Source organism: Trichoderma atroviride, chromosome 7 (assembly GCF_020647795.1).
Source record: "Trichoderma atroviride chromosome 7, complete sequence".
In the NCBI taxonomy this organism is placed as follows: Eukaryota; Fungi; Ascomycota; class Sordariomycetes; order Hypocreales; family Hypocreaceae; genus Trichoderma; species Trichoderma atroviride.
Genome location: NC_089406.1, coordinates 1,188,549 through 1,201,511, shown reverse-complemented (window position 1 = coordinate 1,201,511; position 12,963 = coordinate 1,188,549). Strand labels below are relative to the sequence as shown.

The 12,963-nt window shown below is 52.2% G+C and overlaps 5 protein-coding genes across 5 annotated transcripts; 2 read left to right on the top strand and 3 right to left on the bottom strand.

Moving 5' to 3' along the window:
- Positions 1 to 1,047: 1,047 nt before the first annotated feature.
- Positions 1,048 to 2,206, bottom strand: TrAtP1_012408 (uncharacterized protein; the record flags this gene model as incomplete). The annotated part of the gene is made up of 1 exon (XM_066115515.1): positions 1,048 to 2,206. The coding sequence occupies one exon, from the start codon at positions 2,204 to 2,206 to the stop codon at positions 1,334 to 1,336; it is 873 nt and encodes a 290-aa protein (XP_065971614.1). The 3' UTR covers positions 1,048 to 1,333.
- A 2,250-nt stretch (positions 2,207 to 4,456) lies between these two features.
- On the bottom strand, positions 4,457 to 6,012 carry TrAtP1_012407 (uncharacterized protein; the record flags this gene model as incomplete). The annotated part of the gene is made up of 4 exons (XM_014090204.2): positions 4,457 to 5,277; positions 5,337 to 5,415; positions 5,516 to 5,775; positions 5,886 to 6,012. The coding sequence occupies 4 exons, from the start codon at positions 6,010 to 6,012 to the stop codon at positions 4,457 to 4,459; spliced, it is 1,287 nt and encodes a 428-aa protein (XP_013945679.1).
- A 788-nt stretch (positions 6,013 to 6,800) lies between these two features.
- Positions 6,801 to 8,346, top strand: TrAtP1_012406 (uncharacterized protein). Its single transcript, XM_014090205.2, has 2 exons — positions 6,801 to 7,039; positions 7,148 to 8,346. Exons 1-2 carry the CDS (start codon positions 6,907 to 6,909, stop codon positions 7,657 to 7,659), a joined length of 645 nt encoding a protein of 214 aa, XP_013945680.1. The 5' UTR covers positions 6,801 to 6,906; the 3' UTR covers positions 7,660 to 8,346.
- Positions 7,765 to 8,256, bottom strand: TrAtP1_012405 (uncharacterized protein; the record flags this gene model as incomplete). The annotated part of the gene is made up of 1 exon (XM_014090206.2): positions 7,765 to 8,256. One exon carries the CDS (start codon positions 8,254 to 8,256, stop codon positions 7,765 to 7,767), a length of 492 nt encoding a protein of 163 aa, XP_013945681.1.
- A 178-nt stretch (positions 8,347 to 8,524) lies between the features above and the next one.
- Positions 8,525 to 12,468, top strand: TrAtP1_012404 (uncharacterized protein). Its single transcript, XM_066115514.1, has 2 exons — positions 8,525 to 11,801; positions 11,866 to 12,468. Exons 1-2 carry the CDS (start codon positions 9,345 to 9,347, stop codon positions 11,935 to 11,937), a joined length of 2,529 nt encoding a protein of 842 aa, XP_065971613.1. The 5' UTR covers positions 8,525 to 9,344; the 3' UTR covers positions 11,938 to 12,468.
- Positions 12,469 to 12,963: the final 495 nt, after the last annotated feature.

Sequence of the window (12,963 nt, the reverse complement as noted above, 5' to 3'; positions counted from 1 at the left end):
GCGCTTAGTGCCTAACGTTTCTGGCGGCCATTGGCCTGTGGGCATCGAGCATTAGGGGTCCAAGGGAGCTTACAGCGGGCTACGGTGCAGCCTACAGCGTGCACAGGCGGACACTTTTTGATGCTACGTTGATGTACTCAATCAATATCAAGCAACTGCTGATTTGTCCGTATGGCGGTTTTAAAGCCCGAGATGGTAGGTGGTTCGAGGCCAGCAACATCGAATCTCCGCAGCTGAGTTTTATATGCGTGCAGGTAAGCAAAGAGCCAAGGGTGGGTTTCGAGCTGCAAAAAATGTTTTTAACTCCGTAGTACCAGCAATAAAGTGCTAGGTTCCTGTTTAACCACCAAGAAAAAGCCAATGGGAGGACTCCAAACCGGAACCCGAAGTAAGGGGGCACTGGCCTATTCTCCGGAGTCTTAGCTTAATTCTCCCAGTCTCATAGACAATATTTACACGGGCTCGCACTTCCCTTCAACTCCGTTATAACCGCAGGGAAATCAGAACTAAAATATTGCAACTTCAATTATTACAAGGCTGACGCAAGGCACCGGGCGGGAGGCCTGCAAGTGCCCCGTAGCTGACCTGATTTTGCTGCACGCACTCTGGCACAGTCCCCTGAAGCTTACATGAACCTGCCTGTACGCGCAAAGCATGGATTCAACACTTACGTCGCCTGCGCACAACGGGGATAATCGTGTGCAGCAGCTCATTCTCCGTTCTCTGGATCTGGACTCTGTGTATCCACCTTCTTGTTGCCTGAAAACAGCCTTGAGGGGTTTTGTGCGTCGCAGAATAAATCACGTAGTACCTACGTAGTCGATTCAATGTCCGACTGAGCGTCTTTTGGTAAGCTCCGTGTCGCCCCGATCTTGGCGAAACAACTTGCAAGTTCCCATCACATGTCGCATAGCACATACGTAACAGGCCAAGCCAAGCCAGGGGCAGAGAGAACACATGTGAGTATAGAGTAGGTACATGTAGATATAATAGCATCACAGCTTTGCAAGGGACCCAAGTAGATGAGCGTTTGCGTATCATCTCGAGTTATGGAACATGCATGCGCTATTTGGATTGTTAGAAACTTCAAGCTACCTAATAGTACACAATAAAAAAAAAGAAAAAATAATCAGTCCCTTTTTACAAGTGCAAGTGTAAAGTTACCACGCTCATCCAGATAGACTGTGCTTTACAGCTACGCAACCATCTAGAAGCAATCCCGTCCTTCAAATGAATCCGCCCTTCCCAACGCCGTTTGTATGATATAATGACTTGAAGGTATATCCCTCCAGTAAACGCCAGTCAAATCCCATCTTCCTCTTCGTAACGACCCCTACTGCACTTTCTTCCTACGACCACCGCCTCTGCCTCGCTTTTTGGGCTCCTCCATCTCTTCGTCGGTTTCGCTATCACCTTTGCCTTTGGACCTGCTGCCCTCCTTCTCGTTCTCTACGCGGCTGACAATGTCTCGCAGAAAGTCCCACTGCTCGTCTGCCTCTACCACGTTTTTCAACATGGAAGCGGTAACCCTCTTTGAGCCCTTGTCCTTGGCAATCTCGGCGCTCTTTGTTACCAGCTGGATCATGAACAGCTCCAGCGCCTTTCCCACGGCAATAGGTGTCTGTTGAGCAACCTTGCCTACTTCCTCATCGGCCTGCATGATCCGCTTGATCCGGGCGGTAGGAAACTTAGTCTTGACGGGAGACGGTTCGATGAACGGTGCAGGCGGCGGAGGCACCGCGGCCTTTCTGGGCGGCATATCTGAAGAGGAGGAGGAAGCTTGGCCCGGAAACGGCTCGTACGAATAAGGGGAGACGTCGAGTGGCGGTGGCTTGAAGTCGTGCTGCGGCGCGAGGGGTGCGGCGGTTTGATGGCCAGAGGCAGCTGAGATTTGCCCTGGATGCCCGACGGCTGGCGGAGAGAATGGCTCGTAGGGCTCGTAGGAATAGTTTGGAAGTGGTACGCTATACGGCTGGCGTGCGGCCTGGGGGTATGCGCCGTATGAGTTGGGGGGCGTATAGAAGGACTCTGCGTTGCCCGGCACGGCGGCAAAACGGCTGGCGGAAGGCTGTATTTTATATCCAGCCTGGCCGTGGCTTGCAGGCGCTGGAAGCTGTTGCGGTGCGGCCTGGGTGGGGCTGTCCGAGTAAAAAGACGACAGGTCCGGCGACCGTGGCGCGTAATTCGACGACTCCTCGGCCGACATTTTTTTCCCACTGCGCCTTTTAGCGCTGTTCTAGTGCATTAACGCACCTGCTCCCAGGGCAGCGGCCGCAAATCAGTGGCCCGAGGAAAAAACAATGGACCGCTGCAGGCTGCTGCAACCACGATTTTCCGTGGACGGGGAGTTTGATTCTGTCGTTTTTACCCTCGATCCTGCACTGCCCTTTTAGCCAAATCCGCGGCTCTTGCAGCGGCTCTTCTTCAACGGCGTGCCTTTTCGGAGGCGCTAAGCTGCAGCTGCTCTTGACGCAGCCAATTCGCACAAACGCACCAGTGTCGATCCTCCTGGGCGCAAGATCGTCGGAGGCTATGGAGTAGCGATGGGTGATGGATGTTTACGGCTGGCTGATATGCGCGCTTGGATAGACGGTCGATCTCTTGCACCTTTGCACGCTCTCTTGAAGTTTTCTCCCGGAATGGGAATGCCCTCACTTGGTATTGAATATCCAGACAAGGGAGCGAATTGACGATGACGGTGTGGGTAGTTGGACGAGGCTAGGTATGAAGCGGCCCTTTTATTCAAAGCTAGAACATCTAGCTATTGTGAGAAAAGAGACAAGAGAGTCTTGTTATCAGCGACCTTGTTAGGATGCGCTGTTCACTTTCACAAAACACCTTCTCCTTTCTTTCTGAATACTTCGGAAACGCCTTCTCGTTTTCTAATCCCAAGCCAGCTGAGTGCGGGGCGGTGGTCAAAGGATGCTACCCAGCAGGTCTTTTGGCGCTCGAATCGCGAAATCGCCAAGACGGGGTTGCGGGCAGGATCCAACAAGAAGGCGAAAAAAAGGGGGCAAGAGGCAGCCAAGTGCTCAGCTTCGGCAAGTTGGCAGCTCACAATATTGATGGCAGTCGAGATGCGGCGCACGAAATGCCACGCATGACAGCTCGGTGACGTGCGCTCACCGTGGGCCAAATCTGGAAATGGGGTGGCTGCGATGCCGCGTGTGGTTCGTCGACCAAGCCTGGCTGCGTCAAGGTTGGGGTCTGAGCTGGAGGGGAGGGGTCGGCCTCTGCTGCTGCGATGCCAGCAAACCCGGCTGGAAGCTTTGGGAACGGCCGGCCGTTTATATGTGCATTTCAGGGCCCTTGGGACTGAAGCCGGCGTCAGCCAACTGGGCGTAGTGCGATGCCCAAGTTACACCAAAATGGGGAGCGAGAGGGGGGCGTGACAAACCCACGAAGGAGGTCCATCGCAAACTGCTCGGGGCCACAGGCGAGGGAGGCTGTTGCACCAACATTGCGACGGGCGCCCACCCTAGCTCTGGCGGAGGACTGACTGCCTTGGACAAGAGACCGGAGCCGTGGCTGGTGGCAGCACCATTTCCATTTGATGGCCGCCGGCTCTGGGAGGGGGCGTGCCGCTATGAACCCATGCCCGCGGTGGATAGTCGTGGGAGAGAGGCTCGAAAAAAAGAGGATGCGTGGTCGATTCGATTTGGCTGGAGCAGCCATGAGCAGCCATGTGGCTGGCTCGACATATGCATTGCGGCTCTTTTTGCGGCTCTTTTTTTGCGTGCTTGGCCTGGCTGATTCTCACCTCGACGGAGTCTGAACCGCAACCAGAACCAGGGCCGGCACAAATGCTCTGCCGTCAGGGGAAAATGCTGTCGTTACATCGGGCGTGGATGCGGCTCTTTGCGTGAAGAAATAGGTGCTACGACTCCGACGCTACTCATAATCGTGCAGCCGCTTCAACTGTACCAAATCCTGCACCTCGCTTTCACTTCGATATTGTCCTTCATCCTTCGCTACTTGGTTCTGGCTTGGAACTGCACTCTCGGGAAATATTTACTCCTGGCATGCAAGGGATGTGCGCATTCTCTGTTTCTCGCTGCCAGGATGCCAGCGTTCTTGTGTCCGCTCAGACTCGAATCTGTCTCCCTGAGCCTGTCTTATCGCAGCCTGGTATGCGTCAGGATCTGAGGCAGACATATCCAGTCATCCACGGGCACTGAGCTGCCTGGAGCTGCCTGGGGATGATGCATAAACCCACACCAGGCAACGAACCGTATCACAGGTCAGTGGCATTTCATTGAGCATTTCATTAAATCATTCCGTCAAATCACGTCGATTACCTCTCCTTCACCCCTCCCCCCCTTTCGGCTGTGCGATGATAAACAATAGTGAGCTTTAAAATCTGAGCCCGATCAGGAAAATGACGAAGCCGAGCCTTGGCGCTCTGGTTCCTGACTTTCCACATTGATCTCTCTATGATTACATTGTAGAACTTGATCTAATCTGACAGCCTCTTCTTCTGCCTCATCTTCCCTGCTGGAGCTTTATCGAATCTCTTTCTAATCTCTCCCACTATAGTCTGCAGCCCATAGAGACGCTTCCTCCTGGTGCTTGATAAGAAGAGCGACGCTACAGGCCATGCATGGATTCCGCCGTCGAATCTTCGAGCTTCAATTTCGACCTTGCCGGCGCCCAGGCGCTCCACAAAGCTCTCGATGTCTGGCGCCAGCACCTCGTCGCTGCCATACGTGATAAAGTAGCCACGCTCGGGGCTGGCTGCTTTCCATAGTTTGACATCATCGCACCTCCCAGGCGACGCCACTCCGCCGTGAATCATTGCATCCCCCGCATACTGGTGTGCGTACTTCCAGAGAGTGCCCCTATTCAAGTAGTCAACGCGAGACGGAAAGTGGAGACTCGAGGCCAGAGTGATCCAAGGAGAGATCAACATGGCCATCTGCGGTATAGCAAACTTTGGTCGAATATCTTCCAATTCGTGTTTGCTCATCCCTAGTTTGGCCCCTCTGGCCTGCTGATTCTGAACCTGAATCCCGACCTCGAGCAACATGCTAAGGATGAGTGTACCGCCGGCGGAATCGCCAGCAACGCACACCTTGGAGGCATCCTCTACCTCCTCCAACACATGCTTGTAGCCCTGTAGCGTTTGGAGAATCTGAGTGGGATACACCTCGTCTGGAACCAGACTGTAGTCCAGAGCAAAGATGGCTGGGTTCTCATACCCAGCATCAACCAGTAGGCTGTGCCATGCTAGAAGAAACTCAAAGTAAAAGTAGCTGGTGCCCATGGCGAACCCGCCGCCTGAAATAGTTTACATGAGTTAGCAGCTGCGGCAACTCGCGTGGTGTAACATGTCTTACCATGCGCGTAGTAGATGACAATATCTGGCTCAACCTCGCAATTCTGTTTAATCCAGATCCCCTTGACTTTGGCGTCTCCCTGCATAAAGAAAGTAACACAATGTCGTCAGCTCAACGCCGCCCACCTCCACGTGTATATCTTTAAGAGAGAAAGGGGAGGGGAGGAGGGGTACACAAACCTCTCCAATAGTTTCTTCTTTCCAATACACTGGAAAGTCCTTGAATCCGTGTCTCTTCATGCGCCACTTGAGAAAGGGGAGTGCCACGTCCTTGGAAAAGAAGACTCTCCCGACGTTTGCTGGTATGGTAGCAAATGCATATCGCACGCAGCGGATGACAAAGTCCTCGAATATGGTAGAGTTTTTGAGGTGGGAAGATTTGTGAGAAGAGTAGCTCCTGAAGTAACGGTTCCACACAAATTGAAGTGGTAGAGTAAATACTATAATGTAGTGAAACGCGATTTTGTTAGATTGATTTCTTCAGCCATGTATTGTGTCCAGGGACGCAAATGCAATATACATCTAACTTGCAAGCAGGGGCATTGCGTACATAGAAATGGAATGGCCCTCAGAACGACGAGTGCTGTGGGGAAGAAGCCAGCTTGATGAAGCAGCTGCGGTGCGAGGTAAAAGCAAAAGACGAAGCAGTCGATGAGAGATATGGGACCGAGGATCATGATGCCGGTAGGCGGAGCATGTGGCTCATGGCAAGTTTAAATAGTATTACAAATGAGATAATCCAAGTTTCCTAGTTTGGTTAAGGCATACGAGTGAGTGAAAGAAAGTTGATAGTCAACAAGTGAAAAGGAGGCGGTGGCCTATTGGACAAGTGTGTATAAAGAGATTTGAAAAAGAGGAAAGAAAAGGAAGATGGAGAGAAGAGAAAGAGAAAGAGAGAGAGAGAGTGTGTGTATGTGAAGAAGGAGATATATCAAAAGAGTGAAGCAGCCCAAAAAACAGCTAGTGGAAGGGAAAACAGATGTTAAGAAGCAGGACACATCTGATCAAGTTTAATACTGGGGGGAGAAGCCGCGGCAGATTTAAACGCGTGAAAATCTGGGGTGACGTTCTAATATTAAGGGTCAAAAATGCTCCGAAATGGGCTCAAGCACTAAAAAGGCCCAGGTCCGGGGTCCCGATTCAGAAGGCCGGATCGCTGGCCGATAATCTCAATTTTACTACAGTCAAGTACCACGTAGCAGGTATTTTTATGTGGCGTGGCTTAATGGATTTGGGGCTTTTTCTACGGGGATATAACTATGTGTGGTTAAGTAAGAGGCTTGCAAGGTAAAGCTTTATGGCGAGGTCAACTTGTTTTAATTTTGGGTAATGGGATCTTGTTCTACCATTGGGTGTCATGTTACGAGTACGAGATTGCGAGGTGCCAGAAATTACATAATACGGAGGAGGGGATGCTAAAATGGATACAGGCCGCTGACGACTTTGACTTGGTTGGGCGTGGCGAGCGAATCTGACCCATGTCGGGCCAGACTCAAGGCCTATTTCAGCCCATCGCCGCTTGTGGCTTTTCGATCATTTGAGGCCGTGAATTGCATCTCAATCTGGAAACCATGGGGGATCAGGGTTCCCTGCAGGGCCTTGCGGACGCGCCGTTTCCCTTGACTGAGGTTGATAAATGGGTCCTTTCGCAGTCGGATGAGGATTATAAGCTGCATGATTGGGACGATCTGAGGCACATTATCGGTGAGTGGGCTTGCGCTCTACTGGAGACTTTGGGAATTTACTATGAGAATTGCGGCCATTCTACATATATCTATATCAACAAATCAGAGGGCTGATATGTGTTTGAAGAGACAAACAACCTGAGTGTTTTGAAAAGGAAGCCCTCAGATCTCCGTCGCTATATTGCCTGGACTGCGGAGACCAAAGCACAATATGGCACCATAACGGAGTACATCCTGCAGAATCGTCTGCCTAAAGCCTGGGGACTGCCACCATTCGTGCCCGAATCGCAGGTCCCCTTTGATGCCGCCTCAGACTACAAGGTCCTGCTGAATGATTGGCCGTATGGCCTGACGCCGGAGATCACGCACATTGTTGTGTGGTCCCGCACCCCGATCCCTACTGACCCTGAGACGGGGGACCTGACGACTGAGAGCAGAGCCCAGGTGGAGAATTTTGTCAAGACGCATTTCGTCGATACGCTGGGCGCCGGAGGAGAACAGCAAGTACTGTGGTTTAAGAACTGGGTTGCGCTGCAGAGTGTGCGGACGCTGGAGCACTTCCATGTGTTGGTCCGCAATGTTGACGATGATATGCTGGAGCGCTGGTCAGGGGAGCGGCCTCAAAGGAGCGAGAAGTGAATGGATAGAGACTATGCACTGGGGCCGCTCTTGAGCTTTTTGTGTAACGTTGATTTTGTATAGACCACCATAGTTAGACAGACAGACCACCGTTTATACCACTATTTAAGCAGTCCTCCTTGCTCGACGGTTTCCTTGCGGCGCAGCGTTGTTGTCGGCACTGCCACCACCTTGCATCGAGGCGAGTGCATTCTTGCCCATGCCCAAAAGTCCGTAGGCGAGGTAGGCGCCATATGCGGGAACCACGGCATACAGCATCCAGCCCCATTTGCCAAACAGTATCGCAGAGACGATGGATGCCCACGCCACCCAAATGACATCAAACATGTACTCCGTCAAGCCGGCGGCTGCCAGGTCTTCGCCCGAGCTCTTGAGGGCGCCGGTTGCGGCATCGTACTTGGGTCGGCCAGACGTCTCGAGGATATATTCGCAGATGAAGCTGGGGACCGAGACGAGGCCGTAGACGAGCAGAGATCGAGAGCGGAAGAAGAAATGCGAGAGGAGGAAGAGCACGTGGACGACGAGGGATCCGATGTGCAGGTTGTTGAGGGAGGCCGCATTGGATTTGGCGCGGTCCTTTTTCGCTTTTTGAGCCATGGCTGATTCTTCCGAGTTTGTCTGTTTTCAATTGGCTGCTTGGAGGAGCGGGAATTGCAAAGTGAGGCTTTGGTGAAATCTGGTTTCTTTGATTCGAGGTTAGAGGAGCCGGGCCTTGCAGCTTGGGTGGGGACCTGCTGTCGATAAAACCGAATCGCTGCTAGCCGTGGGCTGCTGGTAGCGTAGTGGCAACGATATACAGCGGGCTGGGCGCTGTCTCTCCAGCGGGCTGCCCGCTGTGTTGTTACCGCTATCCCCTCCGCTGAGGGGTGGATCAGCCCGCTGACCCCCCCCTTGTTGCTAGGCAATGGCGGTACGTCGTCGCGCCAATCGAACCGCCGCTACCACAACAAGCCGCTGTCTCTCTCTGTACTGCCTGCGCGCCGCGACTCCAGCCAAAAAGTTTGGAGACTTTCCTCACATCCCGTCACGCCACTCCCTCCCTTCGAAACGGCCCTCGCGAGGTTGCTGCGCCCGCGAAACCGAAACGCAGCTTCTTTGAATATTCGCCTATTCTCTGCTCAAGAGAATCGCGGAAGCAGGCAGTAAATCTACATCTATTCAGGAGACCATCGCCCCTCCTCTCCGCCGGAGCGCAATTCGGCCTTTGATTCACGCTCGCTAAGACCCGCCATTCCATTCACGGGGGACGTCTTTTTCTTTCTATTCCGCAAAAGCCCGCCGGTTGGGAGCGCTCTTGTCTTTGTTGGATCGATAAGGGAAAAGAGGAAGCGTTTTGAGAAGCTGTGGTTGGAATGCTCAGGGCTGTTCATATTCTTTCGTCATCGCCAATAGCTGCTTATCCGAGTCTCTTCATCTTTGCGCCTACCAGCTACTCTTTCACGACTACCGATAATACTTGACGCACGCATATTTGTCGACCCTTTCAACCTTTCCCTTACGACTTTATTTGACAAAGGTGCGGCACGACCTGTCTGGGACTTTGAACGGCCGGCGCTGCCCCTCGTCATCTTGAATTTCTGTGTCGACGAAAGTCTCATGGCCCAGATACATCGGTGACGACACTTCGCAGTCTTCAGCGACTTTTATCTTTTATCTGCCTTGTCGGGGCCCCCACCACTTCCAGGATGGCGCCAAGCCCGACTGCTGTCGGGAGTCTCCTGCGACAAGTGGTCTATTACCATCTCGACAGCGGCTCCTACGACAACGCCCTTTTCTTCGCCGAACGATACGCCGCGCAAGACCCTCGATCGAGCGAAGCCGCCTACCTGTACTCGCTATGTCACCTTCGACTCGGCGACTACCGATCCGCGTATGATGCGAGCAAACCGATGGGATTTCGTGGTGTGCATTTGGGTTGCACCTGGGTCTTTGCTCAAGCGTGTTTGGCTCTGGAACGGTACAAAGACGGCATCGCAGCTTTGGATAAGGCCAAGGGCTCATGGTCGCAAAAGAATACCATGGGCAAACACAGCGCAACGACTCGAGCTGCATACCCCGATACCCCTGCGGTGCTTTGCTTGCTGGGAAAGCTGTACCGCGGTTACGATGACAAGAAGAGGGCTGTGAGCTCCTTTGAGGAGGCATTGAAGCTCAATGCGTTTCAATGGGACGCTTTCAAGGCTCTTTGTGACATGGGCGTCAAAGTTCGTGTGCCAAACATCTTCATGGCCAGCGACAGCTTACTACAGAACCTTGGTCAAGACTTGACAATAGTAAATGCTGAGCTGAGCATGAGCATGAGCACGAGTCAGAGTCAGAGCCAGGGCCAGAGCCAAAGCACCATCTCAAACTCTTTTGAGCAACAGCAACCGCAGCAGCCTCCGAAGAAGTCATCCATGAGACCCGTGGCAGCCGACATGGGGCCCGATCCGTTTGGCGTTAGTTTTTCTGCCGCAGACATGACTCCCATGACCGAAAACATGCTGGCAAATACTGAGAGCGACTTCATGTCCAGGATGCAGAATGCTAGATTCAAGCTTAAGAGCTCATCCAATCACCATCAAAACGACATGGAGGGCCTCGAGACTCCAACAGGGCCGCCAGCGGAAGCAATGATGTCTCGGTCTAACAACCTGCAGGAACCACCCCATGCGCCCGCCAGGAGGACCCGAAATGCCCAGCATGCCGACCAGACACTCGAAGCGCCGCCACGGATGAACCATCGACTTGGATCGAGGAAAAATGCTACTACACGGGAGAAGAACAGCCAAGAGCAGCCTTTGGAACCCATCTCAGATACCCCCAGCGCGCATACCGGAAATTCCAGGTCAAGTGCCATGTCGACAACCGATAGGAAACGAACGCTTGCCGGCCACCCAGTATCACGATCAACAAACATGGAAGAACATGCTACGAGGCGAAGTGCCCGATTGATAAAACCGTCGGGCAAACCGAACTCGACAGCAACAAACCCAGCTGCCGGAGGAGCTCCCGGTGGACGAGAGTTGAAAAAGGCTAGACCCCCAGTCTCTCGAATGATGCGGCCGGGTTCTGGTGGCTCCAACGCCGTAAGGGTTGTTAGTGGAAACCGAAAACCTTTGGAAGACCACAGCGGAGAAGGGGAATACGATGAGATGGTCAAGGTCAGAGAAGCCTCAGTTCCGCCCTCCAAGGTTGCAGAACACAGCTTCGTAAAGTTCGAAGAGGCTTTGCGATGGGTAATGGATTTGATGAAGAAGCTTGGGAGTGGATACTTTTTGCTATCGCAATTCCAGTGCCAGGAAGCAATCCAGACATTGAGTGCGCTGCCTGCAGCTCATCAAAGCTCGCCCTGGGTTTTGGCGCTCATGGGACGTGCCCACTATGAACAGGCTTCATATGCCGAAGCAGACAAGTTTTTCCGCAGGATGCGGGCACAATGCCCCTCACGCCTGGAAGATATGGAAGTGTATTCTACTATTCTCTGGCATTTGAAGCGGGAGACGGACCTCTCCTTTCTGGCCCATGAACTTGTGGACGCCGCATGGCACTCCCCGCAGGCGTGGTGCGCCTTGGGCAACGCATGGTCTCTCGCGCGAGACCCCGAGCAGGCTCTCAAATGCTTCAAGAGGGCCACCCAGCTGGACCCAAAGTTTGCTTACGGCTTCACGCTACAAGGACACGAGCATGTCACCAATGAGGAATACGACAAAGCCCTCACGGCTTACCGGCAAGCGATATCAGCAGACAAGAGGCATTACAACGCCTACTACGGCATTGGAAAAGTTCACCAGCGCTTGGGTGCCTATGACAAGGCCCTCACTCACTTCCAGGCTGCACATGTCATCAATCCTAACAACGCCGTGCTGGTAACGTGCATTGGACTGGCGCTCGAGAAGCAGAAGCAAATTATACCAGCACTGCGTGCTTATTCCAAGGCAGTCGAGCTCGCTCCGCAAGCTGCTTCCGCGAGATACAAGAAAGCGCGAGCTCTCCTCCTTGTTGGACAGATTGAAGAGGCGCAGAGAGAACTTGTCATATTGAAGGATATGGCCCCAGACGAGGGCATGGTACACTATCTCTTGGCGCAGTTGCATAGGAGTATGAATGAGAGGCAAGAGGCAGTCCGCCATTACACTATTGCTTTGGCATTGGATCCAAAGGTAAGTCCTCCATTCAAAATGCTTCTCTCTCTTTTTTTGCATGTGACTGACGAATCCATTATAGGCTGGCCCGCAGATTAAGGAGGCGATAGAGAGTTTTGAGGATGATATACCAATGGACGACTCAATGATTTGATGATGATGCTCATGAGTATCTTTTTTTCTAAGAGGCTTGGACGGTTTTCTCCTGAGCAAGTTTTGATAATAGGGGCTCAAAGTAGCACTACGTGTAATATGAACAAAAAAGGGGAGGCTCGGTTTTCTTTTTCTTAACAATCCTGTTTTCAGTACTCATCACGCTTGGGTATGGAATTTGGAAGCTTACTCGCTTACAAAAGGTATAACTTTTTGGGGCTATTCAAAACTTCGGACAAAGGGAGGAGCAAGTGTAGTTGACGGCATGGCAGCCTTTTTTGCATGGCATCGGCGTTTTTTGGAGTACCTAGGAGAGGATCTCGCCTCGAAAAAGCTTCATCTTTGGCTTGGCTTGGCTTGGCTTGGACTGGGCTTGAAGTTGAGAAAGCATTGGTCTTTTTTTTTTCTTTTCTTTCGTTCTTTTTCTTGATTTGCCTTTTTGCTCCATGTATTTGAATACTATAGCACACAGGAAAGGAGGAGTGGTAAGGGGGGATCCCTTTATCGGCTGTATACTATTTTTGCACATACCTATTCGTACTCTGCTCGATGTGGTGTTTTTGATTCGGAAGTGATCACTACCTAGATACCTCTGGAATAGGAGGGAGATGGTGAAGTTATCCGTTGGGACCTGGATGCCTCTTATCTACCTATTAAACTAAAGAAGAGTATCATTATTATTAAGCCAGAGCATACTTGGTGGTTAATTGTGGTGATGCGTTGAGGCCTGTCGTGGCTTTTGCACATGTTCGAGTAAACACGGAAGAGTAGGTAGGTACCTTTCGCTGACAGCACCGCATCTGGCTGTTTACAGCGCATTTTACACTGTACTGATGGGCACCTCAGCCTCAGCCACGGCTCAGTTCCAGTGTCCGTTTGGCATTATTCGGCAACGGTGGCGTAGCTCCAAGGGAAGCTGTCAATGGCCCATTTCGGCTACCGTTTTTGTTTACAACGCGCTCGCATGCAGCCGATATTCTTCCGAATAAAAAAACAGAGCCCGCTAAATCAAAAATTAGGTCGCGCA